The 17567-nt window shown below is 46.0% G+C and overlaps 1 protein-coding gene across 1 annotated transcript in view; it reads right to left on the bottom strand.

Moving 5' to 3' along the window:
* The window catches only part of LOC120916840 (putative uncharacterized protein DDB_G0286901), a 118263-nt gene extending 101919 nt beyond the window's left edge, over positions 1 to 16344 (bottom strand). The window contains exon 1 of the mRNA XM_040327784.1: positions 16266 to 16344. Coding sequence (XP_040183718.1) covers positions 16266 to 16344 — 79 coding nt within the window. The remainder of the gene's footprint in view (positions 1 to 16265) is intronic.
* Positions 16345 to 17567: the final 1223 nt, after the last annotated feature.

The raw sequence follows: 17567 nt of genomic DNA, 5'->3' as shown, positions 1-17567 counted from the left end.
TGATCCAGCACTGCTTCCTCCTTCACTATCTGACAAGACACACACTGTCACCTTATATACAGATTACTGATCCAGCACTGCTTCCTCCTCCACTATATGACAAGACACACAAAGTCACCTTATATACAGATTACTGATCCAGCACTGCTTCCTCCTCCACTATCAGACACCACACACGCTGCCACTTTTTATTATTATTATGATTATTATTATTATTATACAGGATTTATATAGCGCCAATGGTTTATGCAGCGCTTTACAACTTGAGGGTAGACAATCTAAAAATGAAAGGTCAAGAGATACAAAAGGTAATAACTGTGGGGGATGTGCTGATGGAGAAAATAAATGTACAGTTGTTAGGTGGGGGTCAGATACGTTTCCCTGAAGAGATGAGTTTTCAGGAAACATCTCAAAGTGGACAAAATCTGTGTATGGGGAATACCTCTAATAATGTCAGGCTAAGCACAGTTCTCAGTTCTGTAAGATATTGAATTGTCTGAACCGTTAGACCGAGGAGATCAGTGTCGGGGTCACAATCCAACGTCGGTGCAGGAGAAGAGTTTCGTAGTTGGGATCACAAGCCAAGGTCAGTGTTGAAGAGTTTCGTAGTCAGGGGTCACAAGTCAAGGTCGATGGAGGAGAAGAGTTTCGTAGTTGGGATCACAAGCCAAGGTCCATGGAGGAGAAGAGTTTCGTAGTTTGGATCACGAGCCATGGTCAATGGAGGAGAAGAGTTTCATAGTTGGGATCACAAGCCAAGGTCCATAGAGGAAAAAAGTTTCGTAGTTTGGATCACAAGCCAAGGTCGATGGAGGAGAAGAGTTTTGTAGTTTGGATCACAAGCCAAGGTCGATGGAGGAGAAGAGTTTTGTAGTTTGGATCACAAGCCAAGGTCGATGCAGTAGAAGAGTTTCGTAGTTGGGGTCACAAGCCAAGGTCGGTGTAGAATAGTTTCGTAGTCGGGGGTCACAAGCCAAGGTCGATGGAGGAGAAGAGTTTCGTACTTGGGATCACAAGCCAAGGTCGATGGAGGAGAAGAGTTTCGTAGTTGGGATCACAAGCCAAGGTCGATGCAGAAGAGTCTCATAGTTGGGATCACAAGCCAAGGTTGATGGAGGAGAAAAGTTTCGGAGTTGAGATCACAAGCCAAGGTCGATGGAGGAGAAGAGTTTAGTAGTCAGGGTCACAAGCCAAGGTCGATGTAGAAGAGTTTTGTAATTGGGGGTCACAACCCAAGGTCGATGGAGGAGAAGAGTTTCGTAGTTGGAATCACAAGCCAAGGTCAATTCCAAGTAGCAATAGAGGTAGCTCGAGGCAGTAGGCAGGATATGAACCACAATTATCAAATTTGGCAACAGAAGGTGCAGAAAAATGAAGGAAATTCATGGGTGGAGCAAGGAGTTCAAGGTTTAACAGAAATCCAGACACAAGGCAGGGTTGTCCAATGAATCAGGCAGGGTGCGGTCCAGCATCTCAGGTAGCTCAGCGAGAAGAGTCATTGCCAGACACAAAAGTTCAGTGAAGTCCAAAGAAAACACAATTAAGGTGAATTCTTCTGCGATTCAAAAGTAAGGAAATCCACCACCAAAAGTGAAGACACCATAAGGAATACAGGCTTACCAGATGGTAAGCAAAGATAGCTTGCGGCTGTAAACCCCAGCCCGGGCATTTAGCAGGGACTGCAACACTCGCCAGTAGAGATAATCAACGGATCCTCAAAAACACAGATGTCCCCAGGCAGATGAGATACCCAAAAAGTACTGTAATAGGACTCACAATAGTGAAATACCGTAGATATAGTGTAAAATTTAATGAGATAAAACACTTACAAGAGAACGATCGTATAAGCTGGGGCCCCAGACGACGTCATTTGTGTGACGAAACGCGCGTCGGGAGAGGAGACGTGCTGACGTTATCGCATGACAGTCCGAGTGGAGAGGCATTTGCTTAGCCAGCCGGCTTTGTTTTTATGCTGCTTATACGATCGTTCTCTTGTAAGTGTTTTATATCATTAAATTTTACACTATATCTACGATATTTCACTATTGTGAGTCCTATTACTTTTTGGGTATCTCATCTGCCTGGGGACATCTGTGCTTTTGAGGACCTGTTGATTATCTCCACTGGCGAGTGCTGCAGTCCCTGCTAAATGCCCGGGCTGGGGTTTACAGCCGCAAGCTATCTTTGCTTGCCATCTGGTAAGCCTGTATTCCTTATGGTGTCTTCACTTTTGGTGGTGGATTTCCTTACTTTTGAATCGCAAAAGATTTCATCTTAATTGTGTTTTCTTTGGACTTCACTGAACTTATGTTTTAACACATTGGTTATTATTTTTTTCATTGTCTAGTTTGTGTGTATATCACTTTTTAGTTGCTGCTTTTTATTGTTGTTCACTTAGCGTCATATTTTTTTCTATTTATACAACCAACCGAACAAAACAAAACAAAAAAGAAAATATAACAAGAGAATAGTGGTGCATAATACACCAACATTGTGAGATGTCCTTTTTTAGGGAGTGTAACTGACAATGTGCAGAAGAAAAGGCAAGGTTTCTGGCCTGCTAGTCAACAGTGGGGTTATGAACCGATAGGCAAGGTATTTCATAAAATAACATGAAATTGGGGAGAAGATATCAGGTTGAAAGGTATATTAACTCTTGGAGGAGAGGAACGGTCTCATAAATGATTAATCCGGAGGTGAGTAGAGAGCCATCCACTGTCTCCATATGTACTGGGGATGGTTTAGGTATTTGGGTGATGCAATTTTCTTCAGCAGACTTCAAATCCATAAAGTTACCACCAGCAGGGCTGTCTTAATGAGAGGGCACTCCTGGGCACTGCCCAGGGGCCCCAGCTGCATGGAGGCCCCTGCACTTTCCCCAAAGCAGCTTGTCCTTGAGCCGTCCTACCTACTTGATGTGTTTACCTGCACTGTCTTCATTGTAGGGGCCCCAGAGCATTACTTTGCCCAGGGGCCCATGATGCTATTAAGACGGCCCTGACCACCAGCCCCGGGAATCCAGCATTGCTGAGTTGGAGAATAACTGGTCTTTCTCTTTAAGAGTGACGCTTAAAATAAAATGTGGGTGATGACACACAATCTAATTTTCTCCTTGTGTTATGGAAGACAAAGGGTTGTGTAATGGATCCCACTTGTTCCCTAGATGTGGACATTTCTCTTTGATCGGGCGCTACAATTGTTTGCCTGGATTTATTTGGACATCTGAGAACGAAGTGACCTGACTGACCGCAATAGAAACAAAGGTTGAGTTCACATCTGCGTCTCTTTTCAGCAAAAATCCAATCTGCATAGGTTCAGGTTCAGAACTAGTAAATGGTTTAACCATTGGTTGACGATTGAAAGTGGTTGTAAACCCTTACAGACCACTTAGACCTACAGGCAAGCCTAGATTAAGACTTACCTGTAGGTGCAATAAATATCTTCTTAACCTACACGGTGAAGGAGATATTTGCAAGAAAGACGGCACTGTAGACAACGGCGCAGGCGCACTGAGCGTGCCGTTTCTGAATGGGATCGTGCCGTCCCTGACAGGTCCGGCACGCATGCGGAAGTGACGTCATCGCGGCTCCGGCCAGTCACATCGCCAGAGCCGCGAAACAAGGAAGTCACTCTGGAAGAGATGGCGGCGGTGGAGGAGGGGAACGAGCACCCCTGCGGGGGCTTCGATCTCAGGTAAGTACTTCATAATGAGCTAGTATTCTATGCATACTAGCTCATTATGCCTTTGTCTTGCAGGGCGTATTTTTTTTTTGTAAGTTTACTCTCTCTCGAAAGAGGAATTAAAGCCAGCTGATCTTTGATTCTCAATTTGCCTCGTAATAAATCGTCTATCGATCTTAATACTGAATTTGATTAAGGCCTCAAGGCCACTTGGCATATCTATTCTGGGTAGCTCATCTTTTATATCCTCAGAAAGTTATGTTCTAGAGTAAAAACGCTTTGCAATGTCGTTCCAAGTAGTATCAGTTACACATCACCGAAATTCAACAAAATTACCAACAGTGGACCAGATTCTGAGCAGAGTTACGACGGTGTATCTCAGGAAACACCGTTGTATCTCTGTTTTTTGGCCCGGGTATCTATGCGAGTGATTCCTAGAATCATTTCCGCATAGATACGGCCAAGATCCGACAGGTGTAAGTGACTTACACTGTCGGATCTTAAATGTAATTCGCCGCCGGCCGCTAGGTGGCGTTTACGTTCAGGTCTCATTTGTTTATGCAAATGAGCCTGATACGCCGATTCCCGAACGAATTTGCGTCACGTAGCCGTCGCTTACGTCGTTTGCGTAAGCGTAAGGTTACTCCTGCTATATGAGGGGTTACCTTACGGCAGTCGGCCGTATGCTATGTTAAGTATGGCGTCGGGTCCACGTCGTCTTTTCCCGTCGGGTACGTCGTTTTCCTAAGTCGTTCTTGAATACGTCTGTACGTCAATGACGCACACGTCGGCGTCATTGACGTTTTCCGTCGAGAACTGGAGCATGCGCACTGGGCTATTTTAAGCCTGTCGCATGCGCAGTTCGATCGGCACGGGGGCGCGCTTAAATTAAATACAAGCTGCCCCCTTTGAATTACGCAGGGATACGCCGGGCCTTTTACACTACGCCGCCGCAAACTACGGAGCAAGTGTTTGGGGAATACGGCACTTGCTCCTGTAAGTTGGGGCGGCGTAGTGTAAATAGCTTACGCAACGCCGCCGCAGGATCTTAGAGAATCTGGCCCAGGATGTTTCCCTTGATGCAAGTTTGGTAAAACCAGTTCAGCAGTTGAGCTGCGATTCGGATCAACGAAAATTAAATCCATGTTTGCCACAAAACCCTCAAAATCTCCTAGAATAGCATGGTCTCTTGCTCCAAGTATGGAGAAGCCCGTTCCAGGGGCTCATCAATGAGCAGAGATCAAATAAAGACTGTCTTGGAACGTGGGGTTGCAAATCAAGAAGTTTGTTGTTGTTACTGCACAAGTTGCTTATAATACACACGGTCGGAATTTCCGACAAGAAAATTCCGATGTGAGCTTTTTAATCGGAAATTCCGACCGTGTGTAGGCTCCCTCGGACTTTTCCTGTCGGAATTCCCGCCAACAAAAAGTCGAGAGCTGGTTCTCAAATTTTCCGATGTAAAAAATTCTGATCTGAAATTCCGATCGTCTGTAGCAATTCCGATGCGCAAAATTCCGACGCATGCTTGGAAACAATTCGACGCATGCTCGGAAGCATTGAACCTCATTTTCTCGGCTCGTCGTAGTGTTGTACGTCACCGCGTTCTCGACGGTCGAAAGTTCCGAGAACTTTTGTGTGACCGTGTGTATGCAAGCCAAGCTTGAGCGCAAAATCTGATTATTGGCATTACTTACACAATTGAATAGGATGGTCTGAATCTTGCTGGGATCCGTGTTCAGCCTTTCAGGAGAGATGATGCAACCCAAAAACTGTATACGGGTCTGTTCAAAATAAACAATTTCCAACTTAATGTATAATTTATTTTGTAGTAATCGTTCTAAAACTGTACGAACATGATCCCGATGTTCCTGGAAGTCGGTAGAAAAGATAAGTATGTCATCAAGGTAAATACGATCGTGTGTACGCGGCATAACTCTTGTACTTGTGCTTGTGATGCCGCATACACGCGATCGGAAATTCCGACAAGAAAAGTCCAATGAGAGATTTTGGTCGGAAATTCCGACCGTGTGTAGGCTCCATCGGACTTTTGCTGTTTTTCCGCCAACAAAAGATTGAGAGCAGGTTCTCTATTTTTCCGACGGAAAAAGTTCCTGTCAGAAAACTGCTGATCGTCTGTATGCAATTTCCGACGCACAAAAAAAACCACGCATGCTCAGAATTAATTTAACGCCTGCTCGGAATCATTGAACTTAATTTTTCTTGTCTCGGATTGTAGTGTTGTACGCCACCGCGTTCTTGACAGTCGGAATTTGGTGTGACCGCGTGTATGCAAGACAAGTTTGAGCCAAGATTCTGTCTGAAAAAAAATCCACGGTTTTCTTGACGGTTTTTCCGATCGTGTGTACGCGGCATGAGCCTTGAATCATCTGGGCTTGGGCTGTAACAGCCTCAGTTAGCAAAACAACATGTTCATTTAGGCATCGTGGAGTTGCGGCGGTCTCCGTGTTCTTTTGGCCAGATTATTCTGTTATGCTTAAAGTGGAGGTTCACCCTATAAAAAATTTCTAACACTACATCCAGCCCAGTCCTGCATATAAAATGACACTGACCTTTTTTTTTTCTTTGCCATAGCGTTTAGCCGTGGAATTCTCGGCTGTATTCGGCGCCGGTGCGCAGGCGCCGAATAGAGCCAAGCCGACCCGAGCTTCCTTCGGGAAGTCGTGACGCACTGTGTGCGCCGTTGTTTAGCATGTCAATCAATTGGCATGACAATAGGAACGCCCACTCCCGCGGGATTCCCTACCCGGAAGCCGCGGTGAATTCCACGGCTAAACGCTATCTACGGCAAAGAAAAAAAAAAGGTCAGTGTCATTTTATATGCAGGACTGGGCTGGATGTAGTGAGTGTTAGAAATTTTTTATAGGGTGAACCTCCACTTTAAAATAAATCTAATTTTCGTTTTGCGTTACGGAAGACAAATGGTTATGTAATGGATATTACCTGTTCCCTAGATGTGGACATTTCTGTTTGACCGGCCACTGCAATTGTTTGTCTTGATTTATTTGGACACCTGAGGACGAAGTGACCTGACTGACCGCAATAGTGGCAAAGGTTCTGTTCACGTCTGCCTTTCTTTTCAGCAAAGCTGAGAAATCCAATCTGCATAGATTCAGGTTCAGGTTCAGAACTAGTAAACAGTATAACCATTGGTTAAAGATTGAAAGACGAATTAAAGCCAGCTGATCTTTGTTTCTCAATGTGTCTCTCCATAAAATGTCTATCGATCTTAATACTTAATTTGATAAAGTCATCAAGACCACTTGGCGTATCTATTCTGAGTAGCTCATCTTTTATATCCTCAGAAAGTCCTTTTCTAAAGTGATATCGGTTACCCATCAACAAACTTCGACAGCATATTCAACAACAGGACGTTTCCCTTGGTGCAAGTTCAGTAAAACTGATTCAGCAGTTGAGCTGCGATTGGGATCATCGAAAATGAAATCCATGGTTACCACAAAACCGTTGAAATCTCCTAGAATAGCATGGTCTTGCTCCAAGTATGGAGAAGCCCATGCAAGGGCCTCACCAATGAGCAGAGATAAAAAAAAAAGCCTGTCTTGGAGCGTGGGGTTGCAAATCGGGGAGGTTGCAGCTGAAAGTGCAGTTGACATTGGTTCAGGAAGCCTCTGTGATGTTTTGGACTTGCATTGAATTTATCAGGCATCAGGCAAAGGGAGGTGGTTATAATCACTGTTTGTAGTTCTTTGTTTTTACATTTCTGCGCAAGTTGTGATGGCAGTTTCGCTTGTAACTCTTGTGCTTGTAAGCCTTGAATCATCTGGGCTTAGTTTGTAACAGCCTCAGTTAGTGAAAGAACATGTTCACTTAGTGATCGTGGACTTGCGACGGTCTCCGTGTTCTTTTGCCCAGATTATTCTGTTAGTAGTATTCCTGTAGTGAGTGGAGATCAATGGCCCATATTGTCAGGCTAAGCACAGTTGTCAGTTCTGTAAGAGATTGAATTGTCTAAACCGTTAGACTGATGATCAGTGTTGGGGTCACAAGCCAAGATCAGTGCAGGAGAAGAGTTTTGTAGTCGGGTCAGAAGCCAAGGTAGATGCAGAGGAAGATTTTCGTAGATGGGGTCACAAGCCAAGGTAAATGCAGTAGAAGAGTTTCATAGTCTGGGTCACAAGCCAAGGTCGATGCTAGAGAAGAGTTTCGTAGATGGGGGTCACAAGCCAAGGTCAATGCAGAAGAAGAGTTTCATAGTCTGGGTCACAAGCCAAGGTCGATGCTAGAGAAGAGTTTCGTAGATGGGGTCACCAGCTAAGGTCAACAAAGGAGAAGAGTTTCATAGTCTGGGTCACAAGCCAAGGTCAATGCCGGAGAAGAGTTTCGTAGATGGGGTCACCAGCTAAGGTCAACAAAGGAGAAGAGTTTCATAGTCTGGGTCACAAGCCAAGGTCGATGCAAGAGAAGAGTTTCGTAAATGGGGTCACAAGCCAAAGTCGATGCAGGAGAAGAGTTTCTTAGTCGGGATCACAAACCAAGGTCGATGCAGAGGAAGAGTTTCGTAGTCTGTGTCACAAGCCAAGGTCGATGGAGGAAAAGAGTTTCTTAGTCGGGATTATAAGCCAAGGTCGATGTAGGAGAAGAGTTTCTTAGTCAGGATCACAAGCCAAGGTCGATTCCAAGTAGCAATAGAGATAGCTTGAGGCAGCAGGCAGGATATAAAGCACAATAATCAGGCAAAAGGAAGTGCAGAGACATGGCTTATATAAGGAAGTTCATGGGAGGAGCAAAGAGTTCAAGGTTCAACAGAAATCAAGACACAAGGCAGGGTTGTCCAATGGATCAAGCAGGGTGCTGTCCAGCATCTCAGGTAGCTCAGCGAAAAAAGAAGAGTCATGGCCAGACACTGAAGAGGTTCAAGTCCAGGCCCAGTCAGTAGGAGATAGTCGGACAGATTGGGCTAGAGCATTCCAGATAATGGGAGAGGCTCTGGAGAAGTCCTGGAGGCGAGCACGGGAGGAGGTGACGAGGAAGCCTAGAGAGTAGGAGGTCTTGGAAGGAAGAGAACGATTTGGTTGGTATTATGAGACTAGGTTAGTGGTGTAGCTGGGGCCAAGTTGTGGATGGCTTTGTAAGTAGTTGTTAGTATCTTGAATTTAATTTGTTGGGTGAGTGGAAGCCAGTGCAAGGATTGGCAGAGAGGAGTAGCCGACATGGAGCGGTCGATAGGGTGGATGAGTCTTGCAGCAGCATTCATGATGGACTGAAGAGGGGGTAGCCTATGTAAAGGTAATCCAATGTGGAGGGAGTTGCAGTAATTGAGGTGAGAGATGACCAGGGAGTGAATTAGGAGCTTTGTGGTGTCATTGGTTAGGAAGCGGTGTATTTTGGAGATCTCGCGGAGGTTGAGGTGGCAAGCTTTGGACAGTGATTGGACGTGGGGCCGAAGGGAGAGTTCAGAGCTCAGGATAACACCTAGATCACAGGTGTCAAACACAAGGCCCGCGGGCCGAATCCGGTCCTCCAGGTCATTTCATGTGGCCCTCACACCTCTCCTGCAGCTAAAGGAGATCTCCAGCCCTCCTCTGGTCCTACTCCAGACCCTTACTTTCTGCTTTCAAGCAATGCATCCATCTTCTTCCCAGAAGTAGCATAAGGATGTGCACTGTGATGTAAGGGAGAGTGAGGGACTCAACTTCTGATGGTGGGGTGGCTCTTGACATCTAATATATGGGGAGGGCATGCGCTGGACATCTAATCTTACAGATACAACTGGGCCTTTTGAGGGCAATCATAGAGCTGATGCGGCCCACGATGAAATTGAGTTTGACACCTTGGCATGGGGGGGGGGAGGGGGGGCGGGTTGATAGTTCAGCCCTTGATTTAGACAGAGAAATCAGGGGAAAAGGCACGGGGGGGGGGGATATACAGGTTGCTGATCCAGCACTGCTTCCTCCTCCACTATCTGACAAGTTTTATCATTGCAGTTTGTATACAGACTAAAATACAGGTCGGGGTTCCTCTTTAACTGTCCAGTACACCCTCCAAGTTCTTGTGCATTTTCCTAACAAGAACTACAGCAAGACAAGAACTGCACCTTCCTGCTGCGGAAAAAAATCCTTGAAAACGAAATGCTTTTATCTGCAATTGTTGCTAAGCATGTGTCTGACAAGCCCTGACGCAGGAGGACGAGGAGGGGGCAGCGTGTACACAGCAAATTCACTTCTTTGTAGTTTATGCTGATTTATATCTTCTGCCGCTCATAAAAATGTTTGGCGAGAGGATTCGTGTACCTGATTTGTACACATCGGAGTGCACGGAAAAGTTTGAATACATTATTGGAGTCTTTGAGAGCGCAACATTGTTCAAACAGCCGCCAACGTCCCTGCGCAAACCGCTCTTCTGAGGCTCCCTTTGTTCTACAGCGTCAGATGTTTCCAGGAAAATTAAAATAAAAAGGAATGAAAACAGCCGTCAATATGAGAGATTAGCAAAAAAGAGTTTGTCGTTCTGCAAACCTGAGGCATCGAACAAACATGAGAGCGAAGGAAATGGATTTACACGTTTTATATATTTATATACTTTACATATTCATATTGGCTTATTGTATAGAATGGGGGTCTCCATAACTTTTCATTAGGAGGGCCACTTCATCAGAGACCCCTTTTACATCAGAGCCCCCCGTTGCATATCAGATTACCCCTCTCATTTCAGATCCCCCCCTCTCACATCAGAGTCCCCCCTCTAACATCAGAGCCCCCCGTTGCATATCAGATTCCCCCCTCTCATATCAGATTCCCCCCCTCTCATATCAGATTCCCCCCTCTCACATCAGAGTCCCCCCTCTAACATCAGAGCCCCCGTTGCATATCAGATTTCCCCCTCTCATATCAGATTCCCCCCTCTCACATCAGAGTCCCCCCTCTAACATCAGCGTCCTCCATTGCATATCAGATTCCCCCATCACATCAGCGTCCCCCCTCTTCACATCAGAGTTCCCCCTTCACATCAGAGCCCCGAGTTGCATAACAGAACCCCACTTCACATCAGAGTCCCCCCATTTACATCAGAGAACCCTTCTCAGACATCAGACCCTCCTTTCTTTCACTACAGCCCCCTGCCCCATTCACATCAGAGTCTTCCTCTCACATCTGACCCCCACCCCATATTAGAGTCTCCCCTTCACATCAGGCATCCCCCCTATAACCATTAATGGTTATAGGGGGAAGGGGCAACCCCATGTTAATGGCCATGAGAGGTGGGTAGCTCCATATTGATAGCCATAAGGGGAGGGGCAACTCCATAATAATGACCATGAGAGGAAGGGCAACTCCATATTAATGGCCATGGTATGAGGGGTCACTCTATATTGATGGCCATTAGGGAGGGGCCACTGCATATTATGGCCATGGGTAGAGGGGCAACTCCATATTACTGGATATGGGGGAGGGGCAACTCCATATTACTGGATATGGGGGAGGGGCAACTCCATATTAATGGACATGAGGGAGGAGCAACTCCATATTAAGTGTCACAGAGAGGGCCACCCATATTTTATGGTCATTAGGAGAGGGCCAACTCCATATTAATAGCCATGGAGCTACGTATTAATGGCCATGAGGGAGGGGCAAGTCCATATTAAAGGTCATGGGGAGAGGAGCAACTCCATATTAATGGCCATGCGGAAAGGGGCCACTCCATTTTAATGGCCATGGGGAGAGGGGAACTCCATATTAGTGGCCATGGAACCACGTATTAATGGCCAAGGGCGGAAGTACAACTTATTAAAGGCCATGGGGGAGAGGGGAAGCTCCATATTAATAGACATGTGGGAGGGGCAACTCCATATTAATGGACATGAGGGAGGGGAAACTCCATATTAATGGACATGGGGAAACTCCATAATAATGGCCATGGGGGAGGGCAACTCCATATTAATGGCAATGGGGGAGGGTAACTCCATATTAAAGCCTCCGAAGAGGGGAAACTCGATATTAATGGCCATGGAGAAGGGGCAACTACATATTACAGACTGTGGGAGAGGGGCAACTCCATATTATTGGCCATGGGGGAGGAGTAACGCCATATAAATGGCAATGGGGAGAGGGGCAATTGCAATAATGGCCATAGAGGGAGGTCCTGACAACTGCAAACCGGGAACATCCCACAAGAGCTGCAGTTTTGGCGTTGCTCTGACCTGGTCTTCCAATCATTAAAATTGGGCCCTTTTTAAAGTCGCTCAAATCCTTACACTTGCCCATTTTTTCTGTTTTCAACACAATGGGCCAGATTCAGGTACCGCTGCGCACTTCTTACGGAGGAGCAGCGTCCCGTTTTTGCCCTGCGACCCCGCAAATTATCTGCGCTACGCTTCATTCACGAAGCAGTAGCCACGTAATTTGCGTGGGCGCTCCTCAAAAATGCCCCGCGTAAGGGCACGTAATTTAAATGATCCCGTAGGGGGCGTGGATCATTTAAATTAGGCGCGTTCCCGCGCCGAACGTAGTGCGCATGCTCCGTCGGGAAACTTTCCCGACGTGCATTGCGGCAAATGACGTCGCAAGGACGTCATTTGCTTCAAAGTGAACGTGAATGGCGTCCAGCGCCATTCACGATTCACTTACGCAAACGACGTTAAATTTTAAATTCGCGACGCGGGAACGACGGGTATACGTAGCATTGGCTGCCCCTGCTAATAGCAGGGGCAGCCTTACGCAAAAACCGACGTACGCAAACGACGTAAACTGCGTACGCAGGGCTCGCGTAGGGTTGTGAATCGGCGTTAGTATGCAATTTGCATACTATACGCTGACCACAACGGGAACGCCACCTAGCGGCCTGCGTAAGAATGCAGCCTAAGATATGACGGCATAAGGAGCCTTATGCCAGTAATTTCTTAGGCTGCAGTCGGCGTATCGAGGTTCCTGAATCAGGAGCATTCGATACGCCGGGGGAAGTAAGCAATTGCGCTGTGTAACTATGGTTACGCAGACGCAATTGCTCTCTGAATCTACCCCAATTTTATCAACTTCAGGGGCAACTTGCTGCCTATAAATCCCGCTCACTTCCAGGTGGCATTGTAATGCGATAACTATTTTTATTCACGTTACCCGTCGGTGGTCATAATGTTATGGCTGGTCGGTGTATATCCAACTGTTATTATGGTTAATAAAAAATAATTGTTACAAAGTATTACAGAAAACCTCCTCAGAGAAGGAATGACTCTTTTTCTTTTGGAATGGAACGATCAGTCAGCGAACACCTTCAGCCTTATGTCGGCTATAATTCAGGAACCGGAGGGCGATTTTAATGCGATTTTTTTACCGGAATCAGCAAAGTCTCTCTCAGTAAAAATATACAAATGGCAAATAAAATTAGGCTGATAGGACGCCGTGTGTGGTTTGCCTCTGAAAGCCAGAAAAACAGATTAAAGCATCTCTAGAATCAATATCAATAAATCCATCTCCGGGATGCTGGGAAAAAAAGAAAGAAAATTATACATCGGCAAATGATTAATTTATGGCGTTCACCATGGCAACCTTCAACAAAAACGACCTTTTCGGGCTTAATAGACGCGAATTCTCATCAAGTTTTTGACAGCCTGAGAGAGGCGAGGCATAATGGGAGAAAAATGTGGAAGGAAGAAAAAGAATGGAGCAATACAATATATATTCCGTGGAAGATTGTTACAGGGAAGAACTCAAATTAAAATAGTTTGCAGAAGAATTTTAAGGGTATGACCACTTTTTGTTTTGTCTGCCTAGGTGCCACTCTGTTGGTCTCCACACTGTCTAGAAGAATATAGTGCTGACGTAGTGACACTGCATTAAAATGTCAGGTTCCTCTGGTGTCACCAGCCACTGACCACCAGTGCTGGAAGGGGTATTGTACCAGCCAGCCACTGACCACCAGTGCTGGAAGGGCTATTGTACCAGCCAGCCACTGACCACCAGTGCTGGAAGGGCAATTGTACTAGCCAGCCACTGACCACCAGTGCTGGAAGGGGTATTGTTCTAGCCAGCCACTGACCACCATTGCTGAAAGGGGTATTGTTCCAGCCAGCCTCTGACTATCAATGATGGAAGGGGTATTGTTCCAGCCAGCCACTGGCCACCATTGCTGAAAGGGGTATTGTTCCAGCCAGCCACTGACCACCATTATTGAAAGGGGTATTGTTACAGCCAGCCACTGACCACCATTGCTGAAAGGGGTATTGTACAAGCCAGCCACTGACCACCATTGATGTAGGGTGTATTGTTCCAGCCAGCCTCTGACTACCATTGCTGAAAGGGGTATTGTACCACCCAGCCACTGACGACCATTGCTGAAGGGGTATTGTACCACCCAGCCACTGACGACCATTGTTGTAAGGTGTATTGTTCTAGGCAGTCACTATCAATGCTGGAAGGGGTATTGTTCCAGCCAGCCACTGAATATCAATGCTGGAAGGGGTGTTGTTCCAGCCAGCCACTGACCACCATTGCTAAAAGGGGTATTGTACCAGCCAGCCACTGACCACCATTGCTGAAAGAGGTACTGTTCCATCCAGCCACTGATCACCATTGCTGAAAGGGGTGTTGTACCAGCCAGTCTCTGACAACCATCGCTGAAAGAGGTACTGTTCCATCCAGCCACTGATCACCATTGCTGAAAGGGGTGTTGTACCAGCCAGCCTCTGACTACCATTGCTGAAAGGGGTGTTGTACCAGCCAGACACTGACCACCATTGCTGAAAGTGGCAATTGTTCCATCCAGCCACTGATCACCATTGCTGAAAGGGGTGTTGTACCAGCCAGCCTCTGACTACCATTGCTGAAAGGGGTGTTGTACCAGCCAGACACTGACCACCATTGCTGAAAGTGGCAATTGTTCCAGCCAGCCACTGACCACTATTGCAGGGGGAGCATTGTTCCAGCCAGCCACTGACTATCAATGCTTGGGGGGTATAGTTCCAGCCAGCCACTGACCATCAATTCTGGAAGGGGTATTGTTCCAGCCAGCCATTTTACTCCCAAACTAGAACTGGGGAGCGTTTATCGTCTTGTTACCTTCAAGTCTTTCCTCCTATTTTCAAACCTTGGCAACTATGTAGGTGGTAGCGTCTCTGAGCTCTTGCAAGTCCGGCAGATGTAGGGGCTCCGTTCACTCTCTCTGTATAAAGTTGCAATCCTTCGTACAGCTGCCGCCGTCCACCTTCACCTGCCACGTCTGCGCCCTAAACCAACATACAGGACAATTCATTTCACATAAAATTATTTAATAAATCATGAAATACATAAAAGAAAAAAAATATAATAATAATTCTGATGACTTGGGGTGGTACTAAAAAGTGTTCTGCCCCAGTTGCCAGCTATGCTAGGTACGCCACTGAGCGCAACACAATGAGCCTTTTCTACACCGCAGTCTGCCACCGATGACAAGGCAGGAAATTTTTCGGGACTTGATCTCGTGACACTCCCAGCAATTTTCTCGAGGAACACGAGTTCATCTCACTGTACTTTCTTTTATCCGTCTGTAATTTTGTGTTAATATCGCGGCTGCACCGCGTTATTCTAGGAAGGAGGCGGAATCTGGAAGGTAATTATAATGGTGATCTCAGCTCAGCTTCATCCATTGTCCTACACCTTGACAGCGGGAGCTGCTCGAGAACCGTCTGTATCATTAACCCCTTCAGTGCCGAGACGGGCTGCAGAGGATTTTTTTTTTCTTGCTATGCTAAAGAATTCACGATATGGCACTGAAGAGACGGGCGATTCTGGGAATATATCAACAACCCTCCCAGCAAAAAAATAATTTACATTTCAATTGGATCTGTTTTCCATTTGCTTCGTAAGCCTCATTGAATGGACAGATCACATGATTGCAATCTTATTGAATATTAAAGATTAATTATTATTAGTATTATTAATTATCAAAGTGGAACTTCAGCCATTTTTTTCATCTTTTCATCTATTAAATCTTCTGCTGTTGTTGTTTTAACTTTGGATAGTAAAAGATTTTTTTTTTTCTGCCAGTAAATACCTTATACAGCCCACTTCCTGTTTCCTTATACAGCCCACTTCCTGTTTCCTTATACAGCCCACTTCCTGTTTCCTTATACAGCCCACTTCCTGTTTCCTTATACAGCCCACTTCCTGTTTCTTGTCTGGTCATTATCCTAGGCTTATGACATCATGCACAGCTCTCTCTCTCTCTCACTCTCCTTAGAGTTTTCCAGGAAGAGGGCCAATGAGCGCTACAGAGCTGGAGGCGTGCCTCTGTGTAAATCCAGGAAGTGAACAAGCAGCAGCTTCAGCTGCCCACAGTTAAAATGATTGCAGCCAGACTCAGTGGACCGGGATTTCTGCAGAATATTTGGCAAATACATCATTACAGTATACAGTGGAACCTCGGATTACGAGCATAATCCGTTCCAGGAGAATGCTCGTAATCCAAAGTACTCGCATATCAAAGCGAGTTTCCCCATTGAAGTCAATGGAAACGAAAATATTTTGTTCTGCATTGACTTCAATGGCATGCAATACTGCATGCGGCCAGAGGTGGGGGGGAAGGGTGTCGGAGAGCCTCGGAAACGGCCAGAAAGGCCCGAGGACACCTCGGCATACCTCGGAATGACTCCGTTCCCGAGGTTTGCCGAAGGTTAGATGAACTGTCCTCTGGGCTTTTGGCTGCGATCAGCGCCATTCGGCTCGCTCTGATCCGACGCCCCCCCCACCTCAGGCCAAATTTGGTACTGCACACCGCTTTGGCCTGAATCCTGCTCATTTTGCGAGACAACACTCGCAAACCACGTTAGGATTTTTTTGAATACAGTGCTCATATTGCGAAACGCTCGTTAACCGCGTTACTCGCAATCCGAGGTTCCACTGTATATAAAATAATATGCAAAGTGGTTGGAGGGAAGCTTCAGAATGACAAAAAGTTTTTATTACAAATTATGTGAGCGGACTGCAGTTCCTCTTTAAGGGTAACAGCAGCACACCTCCCAACCTTCTGAGATGGGAATGAGGGACACCTATTAGCAGAAGTATGTAGGCATAGGACACGCCCCCTGCCACGCCCTTTAAAAGAAGAATTGTATGGGGGGGGGGGAAAGTTTGGTTAAACCTTCAAGTCATTTTTTATCACTACTATTCCTTTATATTGGCTTTTGAAATTTACAAATGCAGCAATTTAGAAATTGGTTTAGCACTTTAAATCACTTTTTGATAGATAAGTAGTGCATTGTATATGCAACTATATAGATCAGACCACCACGAGGAACAAACGAAAGGAAGAAAGAGGGACTTTGTTCCAAATCAGGGACAGTCCCGCCATATCCGGGACAATCCCGCCAAACCCGAGACAATCCCGCCAAATCCGCGACAATCCCGCCAAATCCGGGACAATCCCGCCAAATCCGGGACAGTTGGGAGCTTTTCAGCAGATCAATCTCTGCAAACTCAACGGTGCCTAAAAGTGGAGAGCAACTGAGCATGTGCAGAGCAGGGTGAGACAGTGTATTACTGTATTGTACACAGTATAGGGCAGTTATTTTCAATGTTTTACATATCTATACCTACAAAAGGGGCCAGCCTGAAGTCATCTAGCAGGACTTACGTTTACGACTAAAGTTCCACTTTAAGGTGAGGTTGGTTGAATGAAGTTAGAGAGCTGAACTGCCGGGGATTATAACGTGAGTAGGACGGCAGAGTGAGGGGAGCCTAATGTGCGGATTGAGGTTGGAGGGGGATGATGTCGACACCACAAAGTATTTCTCGCTCGCTAATGTTTCCTAATGGCTTTAATAACACTTTAAGTTAGGCAAAGTGTTTCGGCACAGTGGAGAGTTTCTTATTTTCATCATAATAAGAGATGTGTCATCCGGAGCGCTGATTGTATTGAATAATATGCAATTATTTGATTTT

Source organism: Rana temporaria, chromosome 11, assembly GCF_905171775.1.
Source record: "Rana temporaria chromosome 11, aRanTem1.1, whole genome shotgun sequence".
Taxonomy (NCBI): domain Eukaryota; kingdom Metazoa; phylum Chordata; class Amphibia; order Anura; family Ranidae; genus Rana; species Rana temporaria.
Note: the sequence above shows the minus strand (reverse complement) of the source record. Positions and strands in the feature narration are given on the sequence as shown.